Source organism: Taeniopygia guttata, chromosome 2 (genome assembly GCF_048771995.1).
Source record: "Taeniopygia guttata chromosome 2, bTaeGut7.mat, whole genome shotgun sequence".
NCBI lineage: Eukaryota > Metazoa > Chordata > Aves > Passeriformes > Estrildidae > Taeniopygia > Taeniopygia guttata.
In genome coordinates this window covers 134,621,795-134,638,275 of record NC_133026.1, presented here as the reverse complement: position 1 = coordinate 134,638,275, position 16,481 = coordinate 134,621,795, and the positions used below count along the sequence as shown (strand labels likewise).

The following is a 16,481-nucleotide window of genomic DNA, read 5'->3' as shown; positions in this document are numbered from 1 at the left end:
GTTTTGAGCCTTTCTACTCATACAACATTTTTCTCATTTCTTTGAAATCTTCCAGCTTTATATTATTGTTACATTTGAAAATAATTTCCAGAACAGTTTTCTAAAAGTCCTTTTTTCAATAAAAAATTAAATTTACAACTACCAGAGAAACAGCACTCAGAAGTAAGGTGCTATATCGTATATATATATCTCCAGTCTAATTGTGATTATGTGAGTTTACAGTTTGGAAGTTCCAAACGGAATTTTACTGATGTCATTTTCCTGCAGTGAGAAGTGCATTGAAGAATGCAAAAACTAAAGGAAAGCATATCCTTAACATACAGCTTTCCTCTACTCTTTTGAAGAAAACACTCTGGTCTGAACAGTTGATAATCAGACAAAAAATTAAGTTTCAAGTGAAAGAAATATACCTGTATACAGTCATTATTCCATAAAGGACATAAGTAAACAGAAAAATGAACCTGATCTCTCAAGGTCTCTTACATGTACTGGAAATTATGTATCAGAGTATTTTAAGAACAAATTATCTACAGTTCTAAAGAGGAATTTGAGGCAGTTTTGACTTTGACTAGACAAAGTCAAAACTGGTAGCGGGGTTCTTAGAAACACCAGTGAATCTGAAGTAGTCCCTTGAATCGTCATGATGGGAGGGGAGTGTTTTCAGATCTCCCTTCTATTGGAGAAAATATTCCTGAAAAAGTCTTTCTGACTGATGGAAAGAATGACTCCTGAAAAGAGGTTGAGTAAGCAGTTTAATGACTGAACAGTTAGGGGTCTCTTACAGTCATTAAGGCATCTTGCTGTTCCGAGGTACTTCTCATTGATGCTGGTCTGACTGGTGGTTTTAATTACTTTTTTAATTATTGTTTTTAATTAAGTGCTGGCTTAAGTGCTATCTGTCAGAGGGACTGCACTCCTGAGTGGCAATCCTGGATTAAAAATGAGTGATTCCTGAAAGCCTGATGCAAAACAGCTGTTGTTGATATTTCAAAGGAAAATAAATTCATAGGCTTGTGTCTATTCATTTAAATTATGTTTGATTGTTTTAAACAATAAAAGGGAAACATCTATGAAAATAAGTATTTTTCTTTATGATACACTTAAAATACAGCATTATAGAGCTGGAAAGGGTATCACGAGTTCATCCAACCCTTCCAGATTACCTCAGGAAAAGCAGCACCACACATCTGCTCTTCCTGACAGATCCTTGTCCAGCCAGCTCATTGATGACCTGTGACAGACACAAATATACCTCTTCCACTGCTTCACCAAAGCTTTCCTAATGGCTGCCCTAAATATCCTTCCTGCTGCTCAACTCCATTACTTCTACACACACACAATTAATCCAAAGACAACAGTCTTTGTGAGAAGCCTTTTACATGTCTGAAGACTATCACAATGCTCACTCCCTTCCACTGTAGCTATCCCACTCTGTGTTTTCTTCCTAGGCCATGACTTCCAAACTACACCCTTGCTATTCTCCATTGGATTCTCTCTGATCTGTGTATTTTTTTGCCAACAGTCACTTAAGCAGATTTCTATGCCAGCAAGAGCTGAGTAGAGAGAGGTTGCTGTGGGTGTTGCAATTCTGCAATATGATAAACGTTCAGCTCAGCTTCATTTGAAATATGGATTACCCCGTACCCAAAAGATGAAACTCCATGAGACCTCTCTGAAGTAAATGATAGAAATGTGCATAACTGGACACAGCTGTATGCAACAAGCGATGTGAGATGTCACATGATGCTGGTGGCATGACACAGAATGCCAAATTTTACATGCACAATTTCCCCTCCTGGGAGGTTTCACTGCAATATCGGCAGCTGCCCACCCTCGCGAGGAGTCAGAGGCAGCAGAAAGCACGAATTTCCAAAGCAAGTATTTGTTAGAAATAACTGCTTCATAGGAGAAAAGGAAGTATAATGAGGAGAGTGAACTAAATTTTTGCACTGTTAAACTGAGGACCTACAAAGTCAGCGCAGGACGGTAACGAAGAGATTCCAGAGTATTTTTTGAAAACAGGCTGAGTGCAGCTCGGTTAAAACGGGCTCGCTCACGCCCATCAAGGTTTACAGTCACTTCTTTACGGGAGTGACTCGAGACTTGAGCAGTCTGAGTAAGGACACGTTACCTGCTTAGCGACACGTTTGGGGTTACATACACTGCGGAGGGACAGCTCAGAGCCCCGTGCGAACGGGCTCGGGGAAGTTCGCAAGCGCCGGGCTGTCCCGAGGCAGCGCCGGGCTGTCCCGGAGGCAGCGCCGGGCTGTCCCGAGGCAGCGCCGGGCTGTCCCGGAGGCAGCGCCGGGCTGTCCCGAGGCAGCGCCGGGCTGTCCCGGAGGCAGCGCCGGGCTGTCCCGAGGCAGCGCCGGGCTATCCCGAGGCAGCGCCGGGCTGTCCCGAGGCAGTGCCGGGCTGTCCCGAGGAAGCGCCGGGCTCTCCCGGAGATAGCGCCGGGCTGTCCCGAGGCAGTGTCGGGCTGTCCCGAGGCAGTGCCGGGCTGTCCCGGAGGCAGTGCCGGGCTGTCCCGAGGAAGCGCCGGGCTCTCCCGGAGGCAGTGCCGGGCTGTCCCGAGGAAGCGCCGGGCTCTCCCGGAGATAGCGCCGGGCTGTCCCGAGGCAGCGCCGGTGGGGCACGGGGCACTCCCGCCGCACCTGCGGCTGCCGGGCTGTCCCGCGGCCCCGGCTGGCGGCGGGGCGGGCTCGGCCCGCGGGGAGGGCGCGGCCCCGCCCGGCCCAGCCGCGCCCCCCGCCCCGCCGGCCCCGCGGCGCAGGGCCCGCCATGGAGAGGCGCTGGCGCCGGCCGCAGGTTCGGAGCCGGGGAGCGGGCGGAGGCAGCCGGCCGGGGGCGGCACAGCCGGGCGGCGGGCAGGTGAGGCGGGCCGGGGGCGGGGAGCGGCCGGGCGGGCCGGGGGCGGCAGCCCTGCCCAGGCGCTCCGCTCGCGGGGCTCGGCTCCGGCCGCAGCAGCCCCGGCCGAAGAGCGAGCGCGGGGCGGGAGGGACGGGCTGGCCGGCGGCCCCCGGGGCTACTGTCGGGCGCTGTCCGGAGTCGCCGCTGAAGCCGGTGTTCCGTGTTGTGTCGTCCCGGCGGGTTTCCCCTGCCCCGACCCAGCGGCCGGAGATGAGCGCTGAAGCGGAGGGGCCGTCGCAGGCGGATGGTGCCGGCGCGGACAGCACGAGGTGACGCCGCCCCAGGTACCGGGGCTCCTGCAGCATCCTCGCGGGTGCGGGCGGTGCCGGTCTGCGCCGCGCCCGCCTGACCTCCGCCCAGCTCCGGGCACCGCCCGCAGGCAGCGGGAGCGGCGCGGTGTCCCCGGGACGGTCGCCAGAGGCAACATTCCGAGCCTGGCCCGGCCGCCCCGCCGGCGAGGCAGCCTTCTCTGCAGCCGTGTCGTGATTTTGATCCTGGGGAGTGTGGGCTGCTGCTGGCAGCTACAGGATGAAGTCGCCTCCCTGCTGCATGTCTCTTTCTTCCCAAGCATCCTTGGAGGAACCAGGGAGTAGCACATCCCTGGGTTCACTAGAGTCCAGTGTTTTTTCCAGTGAGGAAGAGCAGGGTCCCCTGCTCCAGAAGGTCATCCCTTCTCTGGACTGCTTTACTATCAATGTAGGAGGCAGCCGCTTTGTGATGTCCCAGCAAACTTTATCTTGCTACCCTGACACCCGTCTTGGCAAACTGGCAGTCGTGGTCTCTGCTGCCCGGGATGTGGCTTCTGGCCTCCTTGAGCTTTGTGATGATGCCAACCTTGTGGAGAATGAGTACTTCTTTGACCGGAGCTCACAGGCATTTCACTACATCCTGAATTACTACCAGACAGGGAGGCTGCATGTGATGGAGCAGCTTTGTGCACTCTCTTTCTTGCAAGAGATCCAGTACTGGGGTTTGGATGAGCTCAGCATTGATTCCTGCTGCAGAGACCGGTGAGTTGTGAGAAGAGGAGGCTTCCTCATCTTGTGAATTGTGGGCTAGATGAGTTCCACATTGACTTGTATTCAGGTACTCTCAGGTGGGAGATCCAGCAGTGGGGATAGGTGAGGTAGCAGGAAAAGTTGTGTGAGTTGAGCCCCAAGTGCTGCTCTAGCAGTAGATGAGTGTCAGAAATGGGAGATGTGTTGGGTGAGGTCACAGTTACCATTTACTGTGAGAAAGGTTGCTAGTGAGGTCAAGATAGTGAGCCAGCAACAGGATCAGAGTCTGGGATGTCCTGTAGTGGCTTCAAACTGGTCCTGGAAGTTCAAAATGTTGATAAGGACAATACCAGAGATGAAAAGGCTGTAAAAGGAGAGATGCCCCTTCAGTCATTCAGTTTGAGGTTATCATAGAGGGATTAGATGTGGAGTCAGGCACAATGCTGGGAGGATTTGGATCCTGCCCACCTGCACTTTAATTTTGAAGGATTTCCAAATCCAAGCTGGAGAGGCAGAAGGGGGGCTGGTCACCTGCCAGGCTGAGTGTGGGTGGCATGGCTCCAGGAGGAGCCATGAAAGGAAGCATTGCACGTGGATGTAGCAGCTTACAGGGAGGGGGCAGCAACAGCGGGAACATGGCTCGCTGGAGACAAATTATAACAGGCAGTTTTGGAACGAGGTGGGTTTTGACTGAACCACCCCCAGGATGTTTCTGTTAATTCTATTTGCAGCTAATTTCCCACCATATTCAATGTTTCTGGTTTGGATTTTTTAGTATTGAAGAAATTAATTTTCTAAAGAGTGTAACTGCTATTTAGCTATAGCAGTTACGTCAAAATTATTAGAAAGAAAGAAGTAATGCCATCCCAAAAGGATATTAGAGATATCCTACCCTAGTATGGTTCAGTTCTTTAGCTGAGAAAATTGGAGCCTAGTTTTCATCCCTTTCTTCCTTCTCTGGTAGGTGTAACTCAACGCTCCTACTGCTTTAGTGATACATGGAGCTACAGGCCTTTTTGACATATGCAAGACTGACTGTATTGAAGGCAAAATTGCACAACACTTTTGTCTAAAGCTTGAGCTTTGCAGCAGTCAAAAAGAAAGATATGAATGAAAAAAGGGGTTTTTTAAGTGCACTTTGAGTATGTTTATGATTGACAAAATACTACTTTAAATATACTCTTACTCTGACAAAATATATATTTACAGTCTGTAAGTTTTACTTAGTACAAATGCTTGTCCACTTTGTGTGGGAGCCCATTTATCTAAAGATACAGTATCATCTTAGTGTGTATTGATCAGAAATTCACCCATGAACTGCGTGGCTTTAATTATGCCTTCAGCTTTGCTATTGCAAATATGGACCAGTGTAATAAAAATGGCATGCAAGTAAACAAATTAAGAAGTGTTTAAAAACAGAGAATCTGGTTGTGCCAGGATTGCTTCTAAGAATTCATGTTAGTCGTGGCACAGATCCTACTGTGGTCAACATGATCCATATAAATAAATCGCTATCGGTAAAATTACTCTGCATATAGAATGTATCACTGATGTGAAATGGGGTAATCGAAGTATATCAGTCAGTGGAAACATGCTGCAGGAGCTCAACAATATAAGCCATATGCTTGATATTAGGGTTTTCTGAGTTCACATAAGGTAAACTTTAATGTGTATTCTTCTGATTTGCATGGTAAATGACAACACAAGCATCTGCCTATTGGTATTCAAAATCTCTTGGGGGGTGTTCCTGGGCAGGTACTTCAGGAGGAAAGAGCTGAGTGAAGCCTTAGACATCAAGAAAGATGCAGAAGAACTGGATGCCCAAGAAGAAGATGAGGATTTTTCCGGTAGCCTCTGTCCCAATGTCAGACAGAAACTTTGGGAAGTTTTGGAAAAGCCTGGCTCCTCTGCAGCAGCCAGGACGTTTGGCACCTTGTCCATGGTTTTTGTTGTTGTGTCAATTGCCAACATGGCCTTGATTTCAGTAGAGCTGAGCTGGCTGGCCCCACCACTGCTGGATGCCCTAGAGTACCTGTGCATTGCGTGGTTCACAGCGGAGTTTGGCCTGAGGCTCCTGTGTGCACGAGACCGGTGCCGCTTCCTAAGGAGTGTGGCAAACATCATAGATCTCCTTGCTATTTTGCCTTTCTACATCACCCTGCTGGTAGAGAGCCTGTGTGGTGGTGAGAGCTCCCAAGAACTGGAGAATGTGGGGCGCATTGTCCAAGTGCTGCGACTTCTCAGAGCCCTGCGGATGTTGAAGCTGGGAAGACATTCAACAGGTATATTTGGCCATGGCTATGCTATTTCTCAATTTCACTGTCTGCAACAGTTGTCCCTGGGCAAAGTCCTCCATTTTGTGTGTGCATTGCATGACACAATCTGTTAGCAGTAATGGCTTTTGAAAATCTCACTTTTGAATGTTCTATTGAGTGACAAGGGCCTTCTTCAAAAAAATTTAGCTCTTCATAAAGCTTTGTATATTATTTGCATTGAACATTTACATAAACAGACCTCAGTGTTGCGTTCTGTAAATCATCCACCAGTCATTCATAATGGGATAAATTTTAAAACATACATGTGTGTTGATTTTATTAGGGAAGAAGCAGAGATCATCAGCCCAGACTTTTTGTATGTTCCAAGGCCCACTAATGACAGCTGTCACAATTTTGTTTGTTTAAAAGCATATGCAAAGAATTAGGTCATGATTTTGTCCCTGTCACAGATCCTGAAAACAACCACAGTGGAAAAAGTTTCAAGGAAACTGTTTAGAACCTTTGCAGGTGATGGGTTGAGGGCCTCTCTGGCCCCATTGAACCCACTGGTATTCCAGTGGTATATGGAGCCCAGCAGGGGCAATGCAGAGCAGCAGTGCCAGGTTCAGCCAGTGTTCACCAAGTGGTCTGGGGCCCTTATTGCCCTGGCACTCCTGACAGGTCAATGAACAGCAAGCCAGTGGTGGGGTGGAAGGTGAAATGCATTTCTGTGAACCATCTTGTTTGCTCTCTCTGGTGAAAGGAAGGCATAAAAGTTAACATTTTCCAGTGGGAATCTATCAGAGGAAGCTGGAAATGATTGGAAAGTGTTTAATTTCCTCTAGCATTTCCCCTGATTTTATTACTATTTCATGGCATGTGCATGCATGGCTAAATGAAAGAATAAAAACTGTCTTGGCATTTTCAAACTGATTTGATTATGTGCCCACCTAAATCAGTGGAGAAGGTGCTGAATTTTACAGGAGAAATGTTCAGCCAACACTAGTAGCTTTGAAAAATTAAATCCTAGTAGGAAATCATGATCTCTATCCTGCAATATTAGCTGTTCTGAAAACAGTGATGATTGTTCTTGAAATGTATCCAGTGTGCCCTTTCAGGATTTCCAGCCATGAAGCAGGAATGATTTTATTTTTGGAGAGCCCTCTTTGTGAACTGGCCCAAATTCAGCAGGATTTACAGTGTGCTCCCAGCAGCAGAAGGAGTCTTATTTTTGTTACCACTGAAGGGTAGCAAACCTGCCTGCCAGTGGCAGGAAGTAGCTTTGATACTACTCATAATCATAAGCATAATCATAGTGGTTTGGGAAGTATCTTAATCTTACTCTCTACCCTAGATTATGCCTATACTGATGCATAACACTCCCTTAGGAAGCAGTTGAGAGGAAGTTTATAACGATTCAGTCTGGCAATGTGTTTTGCTTCATTACAAGTTTTGCAGGGTTTGGTAGAGGTGTTTTGCAATGCTTTTACCCACTTTTGATGGTAGTTTTAATGTGAATGACAACCTCTCTGTGTTTTGAAAATAAGAAAAAAAATTTATCTCATCAGGGCACTTTTGTGCTAACAAAATGGTCTCCCAAAAGTATGTTGATTCAAGTTAAGTTTCCACTTTATTGCAATTTACTCCTACAGAGTGAATATGTTAATTCTGTCGCTGTTTGGCGGCTCTATCAACTTGAAATTGGATGTTTCAGATATTTATATAACTATTAACTTCAGGTACACATACTTTCAAGGATGGTCTAAACACTTAGGTTTATGTATTTTTAAATTAATTATTCAGTATTTACCACAATTTACATCACAATGTTGAGTGACATTGAATTTAATAGTACTATGTTAGGTAAAAGTGAATTAATTACATGAAAATGTAGTATTGTGATCTGGAGGTGTGCTGTCTTCTTTTTACTGGAATCAAAATGCCAGTTCCAGTGCAAGAAGCAATATATGTATCAAGTTAAACCACTCAGAGCAGTGTTACCACCATGGTGGTGCTTATTTGGTAGGTCAGTTGCTGCCTACTTAGTTCCAGAATGCTAAATCAAATCTGTATGTTTTAAATGTAGAAACTCACTGTTCTGATCTCCTGTCCAAAGAAGTTTGTTAATGTGCTAAATACATCCTTTACCACAGCTCCTAATACAAGATGAGCCCCATATGTATCATGCATAGAGACCATCCATCTTGCATCTACTTAGGCAGTCCTGATAAACCTCAGTGTTCAGGGGTGACTCTTGAAGCTCTTCTGCTCTCTTGCCTTGGATCTGAGAGGAGCCTTCCAGTGAGGCTTCTCTCCAACTCCTACAGTCTCAGACCAGACAAAGCTTCAGGCACTTGTTTCATGTGGCAAGATGAATACAAGAGCAGAAGATTTGTGTCTGCAGGCAACAGCTTCTGTTTCACAAGTAGGAGTGTTCAGAGCCACAAGGAGAACATCTCTGTGGTACTTTGTGGAGCCATAGCAAGGCTGGGATCACAACAGCAGCCTGGCCCTGCTGTCAGGGGCAGGGATGAGTGAGGTGAAAAAACAGTTACTTTCTTCACTTTCAAGAAATAGCAGCTTAACCCTTTCTGTGGGACAAGAACAAGAATAAAAATAAAAAATGAAAAAAGTAATTTCTGCCCCTTTGGAAGCTGAAGCCAGCTCACTGGAGGGATGGGAGCTTAAAAACACTCAGGCTAGACTGGTGTGAGTGTGCAGTTAGTTATGCAAAGTACTATACCTCTTCAAGGAGCCACTGAGAAATCAGTAGTACCTCTGTCCATAAAATGCGTAGATAGGGGGCAAGACTACTTCTCTGATATAGCAAAATTATGTATTTTAGTGACTTTAAGAGTAGAATTGAAGCTGCATTTGTCATGTTCTCAGATGCTCCTCGGCTTTGCCTTCCCCTGGGATCATGTTTTCAGGGAAGCCTTGCTGGTCTCTAGGAAGCACATACAGAGGGACTTCTTGAGGAGAAGTAGGGTATGAACATCTTGCTTGCAAAGACAATAAACATATATTTGAGAGAAGACCATAGCATATTTAAGGCCATTGTGCCTCTAGAGTCATGAATAGTTGAAACTTCAGTACTTTTTGTGTCAAAACTTTAGGGTTATTTAAACGCTGTATAAACTGAAGCCCCTGAATATCAGCTTGTATTGCCAAGTCATTTTGGACAAAAGAGATTGAACTTGACCTGCATGGCAGAAATGCTTCTTCTTCCTCGTACCAGGGCTGGGGCTGCTTGCCAGCCTCACACCAACTCTTTACAGCACCTTAGCACCTTCCAAGCATGAGTAACCAAGCTGTCACAGCTCCTGGCAAGGAGTTTTTGTGAGAAGCTGTAAGACTTGCTGAGGTGTCTATGCTGGAGCAGCCCTAATTTGGCCATGTGCCAGGATTCTGAGACATTTTTAAAAGGTACAAAGTGATACATAGTAGTATACTTTATACATGTCATTACACCAACTTATTCCCCTTAGAATGAGTCCAGTAACTTCTCTTGATTCATAAATTTGCTTAGAAATGTCTGCTGACTTCATCTAAAGACATGAAGAATTATATCTTAATTTTAGATGATTATACTAGAACTAAGAATAAAAGGTCATACCCCTAACACTTGGAATAACTAACATTAGGAAAAGTTAGAATGTCATCATGTGATACAAAGAGTTCACAGTTACTGTTCTTTTCCTCCTTATTTTAATCTATTTTATGTGAAATATTTGCTTTTTATTTTAGCTATAATACCTCAAGACTCATCATAAGGTGCAAATCCTGGCTTTTATAATATTCATTTTTGCTTTGAAAAGAAGTGCTACAATTTTAAATTGTACTTTCTTCCTAGCTCACCTGAAAGGACTTTCTCTTCTGCCTTGTTCAGTACAAAGTTTTACAGGGCGAGGGCTAGCTTCCTTGGAAGATGAGAATTTGAACTGTGTCCTTACAACTATCTCACAGAGCTTTTGCATTGCTAATATTAGTGTTTCCAAAATATTAAAGCAGTCAATTTACAGAGAGAAGATGGCACTGATATATCTTATTCCCCTTGTGTTAAAGATTTAATCTATATCATTGTAATAAAGACTCTACAGATCATAGGTGTTGTAATCTAAGATGGGTAAGTGCTTTACTGGAGTTAGTAGCAGATAGCATTGGAAGAAAACCCCAACATTGCCTCCACTCTCTACTGTGTAATTCCAGTGTTTGCTGTACATAAAACTTCTAAAATCAATTAGACCTGCAGGGGAAAGGAAAGAGCCAAAAGCAAGAAATGTTAACATCTTGTAGTTTGAGACTGTTGAAAAAATCAAAATTGCCTATAGCACTAATGAGCACATGAAGTCTGCAAGCAGAGCCTCAGTAAGCTGTTTTGCAAACACTACTTTAGTGAGAAGTATACCCATGAAGGGTAATTCATAAGCATTATGTTTTTCTCATTTATTAGAGAAAACATCTCACATTTTTAAGGAACAGTATTAAAAACTAATCCAGAGTAATTCAAAAGATAATTTCAGTCTCCTGTGTGTCTCAACTGAATTGGTACCCTGTTATCTTCTTTCTTTATGTGTGCAATATTTATCTATTGCACTATTTTTGGATTTGCTTTCCTGCTTGCTTTTGTGGGGCAGTCTAGCCTAGAAGCAGTAGCTGTGAGAGGAATATAGGGAGTTAGAGAGAGTGGTTCCAGACTCCCTGTGCAGCTCATGGGCAAAAGGACTGATGCAGTACATGGTCTATTAACAGGATTCCATGCTTGCATTGAGAGGCTTTGTTGTCTTGAGTTTGGCACAAGTGCAGCTGTTACTGGAAAACCATTTGTTTGATGTCTACAGATACAAGGTAGTGATAGGGCTTGGGAGGAGGGAAGAAGGGTCAAAGAGAGTCTGTGACAACTATAAAGGGATTGAAAGCAGTCCTTAAAGAAAAAGTTATTGAGTGAACTGAACTGGAGTCTAAGTACTCACATTGCAACACAAATTTGGTAACTAAGGTCTCTTCAGTCCAAGAGAAAAAGACAGTGGCTGGAAAACAGAGGCTTGGCACATTCAGTCTCCAAGTATATATATCTTTGTGTGTTTTTAAGTAGAGTGGTGCTAGATCTTCTCTTACAGCCAATTAATAAATGGAGATAGTTTATTTTATCTAAATTATATGTGTTATAATTCAGATATTATATGTAAGTATATATATACTTATCATCTGAACGATAACATGTTACAGTTCGAATGATAAGTAATGAGAAGAATTCCTATACTCTATTAAGAAAATACCAATGATGTCAGATTTTCAGTCTGATGCTGTGATCTATTTCTGTAAATTACAGAAAAAGTGATTTCTGTAAATCACTTTTTCCCAGCTTCTGTTTAGAGCAGCATCTCTTTTTAGCCTACCGGAGTCAGTGCCTTGTTAGACCAGCAGAAGTGCTGGTGAGAGATGTGGTGGTCAGAGGCCATCATGAGGATGGTGACCATGAAATAAGAGTCTTTTCAATTCATGGTGAAGTGAGGAAAGAGGTCAACAAAACCTCTCACATAGCTTTCCAACAGGCAGGATTTGGCTTATTCAGGACACTGGTTCAGAGAGTCCCTTGGGAAACAACCCTTAAAAACAGAAGGCTCCAGAATGGCTGAACATACCTTTAGAAAGAAATCTTAAAGACTCAGGAGCAGAAGGTACCTATATGCCTAAAGACAAGCCAAGGAGAAAGAACAGCCTGGATAAATAGGGAGCTGCTACCAGAATTCAGAGAAGAAAAGAGAGTTTATTACTTTTGGAAGAAGGAGAGGAACTCGGGAAAAGTACAAGGATTCCTCTAGGTAGAGAGAAAATCAGAAAAGCAAAAGCTCAGCTAGAACTCAATCTGGCCACCAGTGTGAAAGGTAGGAAAAAGTGGGTTTAGAAGTACATTACCAACAAAAAGAGGGCCAAGGAAAATCTCTCTCCTTTATTGGTTAGAGGTGGGGGTAACATTGTCACCAAGGATGAGGAGAAGGCTGGAGTACTTAGTATCTTCCTTGCCTCATTGTTTAACAGAGAGAGTGGATATCCCCATGGCAACCAGCCCCCTGAGCTGGTAGACAGGGATGGGAAGCAGACTAGACCCCCTGCAATCCAAGAGGAGGTAGGTAGTCACCTGCTGTGCCACTTAGACACTCACAGGCCTATGGGGCACATGGGATTCTTCCTAGAGTGATGAGGGAGCTGGCAGGAAAGCTTATCAAGATGCTTGCCATCATTTATGAGCGGCCTTCGTTAACCGGGAGGTCCAGGTAACTGGAAGTTAGCAAATGTAATGCCCATCTACAAGAAGGGTCAGAAGGATAACCCAGGGAACTACAGCCGTCATCTTGGTGCTGGGGAAGACTATGTAGCAGATGGTCTTGAGTGTGATCACATGGCATGTACAGGATAACCAGGGGATCAAGCCCAGCTGTGGGTTTAAGAAAGGACAGTTCAGCCAAGACTTGATCATCCTGATCTTTTAGGACTACATCACCTGCCTAGTGGATGAGGGAATGGTTATAAATGTTGTCTACCTGGACTGCGATAAAATCTTTGACACTGTCTCCCACAGCATTCTGCTGGAGAAACTGGAGAGGCCCATGGCCTGAACAGGTGCTCTCTTTGCTGGGGTAAAAACTGGCTGGAGGACTGGCCCTGGGGAGAATTAGTGTATGGTGCCACATCCAGTTGGTGGCCAATGACTAGTGGAGTCCCCAAGGCTCAGTACTGGGGCCAGTCCCATGTAATATCTTTATTGATGATCCAAATGAGGGAATCAGATTGTACCCTTTAGTCATTTTGTAGATGATACTAAGCTGGGTGGAGGAGTTGACTTGCTGGAGGATATAGGGGGGTTCTGCAAAAGGATCTGGGCAGGCTGGATAGATGGGCTGAAACCAACAGTATGAAGTTCACTAAAGTCAAGTGATGGGTTCTGCACTTGCATCACAAAAACCCCTGTTGCAGTGTGCAACAGGCTGAGGGAAGAGTGGCTGAAAGCTGCCCAGTGGAAAAGGATCTGGGTGTTATGAGCCAGCTGTGCCCAAGTGTCCACAAAGGCCAATGGTATCATGGCCTGGATAGTGTGGCCAAATGGACTAGGAAACTATTTATCACCCTGTACTCAGCACTGGGAGACCTCAAATCCTGTGTCCAGTTCTGGACCCCTCACTACAAGAAAGACATTGAGGTGCTGGAGCATGTCCAGAGAAGGGCAACAAAACTGGTGGAGGATCAAGAGAGTAAATTATATGAGCAGTGGCTAAGGGAGCTGGGGTTGTTCAGCTTGGAGGCTCACGGGGAGCCTTATTGCTCTCTACCTCCTACCTGAAAGGAGGGTGTAGCCAGGTGAGGTCAGCCATCAAGCAATAAGAAAAGAGAAAACAGCCTCAGGCTGTGCCGGGGAGGTTCAGGTTGGACATAAAGAAGAATTTCTTCATTGAAAGGGTGGTTAAGCTTTGAAATGGGCTGTCCAGGGAGGTGATAGGATCACAGTCCTAGAAGTGTTCATGAAACAGCTGGATGTGTCACCTGGTTTAGTTGACAAGCTGGTGTTCAGTTTAAGGTTGGATTCTATGACCTTGGAGGTCCTCTCTAGTGTTACTGAGTCTGTGATTCTTAAAACATGTTCACCAGCATTCAAAGAAAATATAAAGCAGTCAGCCTTTAAGTAAAAAATGTTTTGCAAAGATATAATGACAGCTACATGAATCAACTGACTGACAGCATTTCTTGTCTTTCAGGCTTGCGGTCTCTTGGGATGACTATTGCTCAGTGCTATGAGGAGGTTGGCCTTCTGCTTCTTTTCCTCTCTGTAGGAATCTCTATATTTTCCACTGTGGAGTACTTTGTTGAGCAAGGTGTGCCAGGCACAACTTTCACAAGTGTCCCTGGTGCTTGGTGGTGGGCAACAACTTCCATGACAACAGTTGGTTATGGTGACATTAGACCAGACACTACCATTGGTAAGGTAGTAGCCTTTATGTGTATACTATCAGGAATACTGGTTTTGGCTTTGCCAATAGCGATAATAAATGACCGCTTTTCTGCCTGTTATTTTACACTGAAGATAAAAGAAGCTGCTCTTAGGCAGCGTGAAGCTTTAAAGAAACTCATGAAGAACTCATCCAGCGATTCAAATATCAATGTTAATTTGAGAGACGTATACGCGCGCAGCGTCATGGACATGTTGCGGTTAAAAAGCAGAGAGAGAGCAAGTACAAGGAGCAGTGGTGCAGACGAATTTTGGTTTTGACTTCGGGTGCGATGATTTTTGGTTTTGGCTTTGAAGTTATTTAACCTTGTGTAGCACATAGACTGCTTCAGAAATTTAGTATTAAGTATCTCTTTTTTTATTATTTGCCACGCAGTGTATTTGCTTTTCCAGATGGAGTTTTACTTACATGGACAGACTAAAATATCTATTGTATACAAAAGGCAGCATACATAACATGAAATCTCTCAAGGAACTCTAAAACCTGCTTTCAGAACTGGGTGAGATGGGAAATAATGGATCCATGAAAGTAAAACAATGATGCAAGCATTTGTCTAATCTAAATCCCTACTAATGTATCATAATAAAGTCTTGGTGAAAATTGCCGGAGTGTTTCGAATTTTAAACGCCTAGTTTTTGTATTTGCACTTGAAGAACAAAAGTCAAAGTCATTAAGGAAAACTGAAAAGGGAAGTCTAAGAAAGTGAAATATTGAATACATTTAGGATGACATTCCTATAACGGGCTTAATCTTGATCCCCTTTTTTATGCCCATCTTCTACCCTATTTGCATGAAAAGAGTTATTCTGGGGAAGCATGAGGTTTGAGGGGGAGGGAGGAGGGGGTGGGTTTGGAATTTCCTCATTTGCAGAGAAGCAAATGGCTACCAGATATATAATGGGTATTTGGAGATAGGTGTAAGTATCAAGGAGATGCAAGATCTATAGCAAAGTACAAAACAGTCATTAAATAAGTGCCATAATACAGAGCATCATCAGTAGTTGCTTCAGAAGGTACAGGAGCTAATACAGCCTTTGCAATACAGAAATAATTTACAAAATTAGTTTGAACTACGCCTTCTCCATGTGTTTTGATTCCCATTACTTATTTGTGTAGATAAGCAGTTTTTGTGCTCAAGTCACCACTGGATAACAGGAGAAACAGTAATTGTAAAAGATAACAAACTACTGATTTCTCTGTCTCCCATTAAATCGTAGATATTCTAAGTGAACCAGACTGTTTAAAAGTTAATTATCTTCACTGATTCATTATTAGAAAAATGCTTCATTAAAATATTTTGTTTCAAAGGAAAAATGAGCCCTTGTTGGACTGGATATTTACTTTATGTAGTCATCAAAGTAAAAACCTAAAATAATCAAAGGTATTTTTGGTCCAATTTCCCACAGTCCACCTCTCCAGCAGCCCAATACCATTCATAGCAAATAAAGCTTTTTTTAATATAATTTCACTAATCTAGACTACGACATAGCCATAGAATGCATATAACTCAGCTAGTAGGTTAAATTAAAAAATTCACAAACCTCTCACACTTTGTATTTCTTTTGGGCAATATAAACACTAAAGATACCACTATTAACTGTGTGTTATTAAGCTTTATCTAGTTACATACATAGAAGGCTTAAACTACATTTGAGCATATATGAATGGGTGAAATAACCCACTTTTAATAAACATTGAATAATAATTGTTTTGAAATTAATGTGTTTTTCTGTCATTCCCTGTAAATAATGGTATAAACATAATGCAGCAACCAAGATTTTCAAGGCACCTTGATGCAAAGTGAATAGGATTTTGCATTATTCTTCTGGTTTTTCAGCTGGCATCGATGAGCATTTTGATTTGGGACCAATGCAGCACACACAACTGTCACCAGGATCAGAATGAAGATAAACGCTGGACACCATTAGAGATTGCCTAGGTGTGAAAATTTGTAGCTCATCTTTATGGTCTGTGGTAAACAGAGAGCAACTTTATTATCCTAGTGTTCTCCTCTCCCCAGATACTCTATGAATCCACCACAAAACTCTCAGTGATGTCCAGGAGACAAAATTAATTGTGCAGGGGAAGGTCTGGTGCAGCCCACTCTAGGTTATTATTTCATAGCTCTTTGGAGCAGGAAGTCTCTCAGGCTGCACAAATTGTACAGTCTGTTTCTCATTCAAAAGTCATTCTAATTATAGAGAATTAGGAAGAAGCTTTCATTGTGGGAAGGCTGTTTTGTAATGTCTTTTGTGCTGTCTTGTACAGCATCTGATCTGTGTTTGAGAAAGGAAATGCAGTCAGATAGATGAT

General features: G+C 43.8%; 1 protein-coding gene across 2 annotated transcripts; it reads left to right on the top strand.

Moving 5' to 3' along the window:
* Window positions 1-2,738: 2,738 nt before the first annotated feature.
* Window positions 2,739-14,772, top strand: KCNV1 (potassium voltage-gated channel modifier subfamily V member 1). Of its 2 annotated transcripts, XM_072924941.1 has the most exons (4): window positions 2,739-2,871; window positions 3,112-3,920; window positions 5,664-6,190; window positions 13,918-14,772. In XM_072924941.1, exons 2-4 carry the CDS (start codon window positions 3,439-3,441, stop codon window positions 14,427-14,429), a joined length of 1,521 nt encoding a protein of 506 aa, XP_072781042.1. In that variant the 5' UTR covers window positions 2,739-2,871; window positions 3,112-3,438; the 3' UTR covers window positions 14,430-14,772. The 2 variants fall into 2 exon arrangements, with proteins under 2 accessions (XP_072781042.1, XP_002200413.1); XM_002200377.6 differs by lacking the exon at window positions 2,739-2,871 and having other exon boundaries at window positions 2,888-3,920.
* Window positions 14,773-16,481: the final 1,709 nt, after the last annotated feature.

Excerpts from the sequence above, each read along its gene's own strand:
- KCNV1 (XM_072924941.1), top strand. The coding sequence starts at position 3,439 with ATGAAGTCGCCTCCCTGCTGCATGTCTCTTTCTTCCCAAGCATCCTTG. Across the intron at positions 3,921-5,663 it reads GATTCCTGCTGCAGAGACCG|GTACTTCAGGAGGAAAGAGC; the intron begins GTGAGTTGTGAG and ends GTTCCTGGGCAG. Across the intron at positions 6,191-13,917 it reads GCTGGGAAGACATTCAACAG|GCTTGCGGTCTCTTGGGATG; the intron begins GTATATTTGGCC and ends CTTGTCTTTCAG.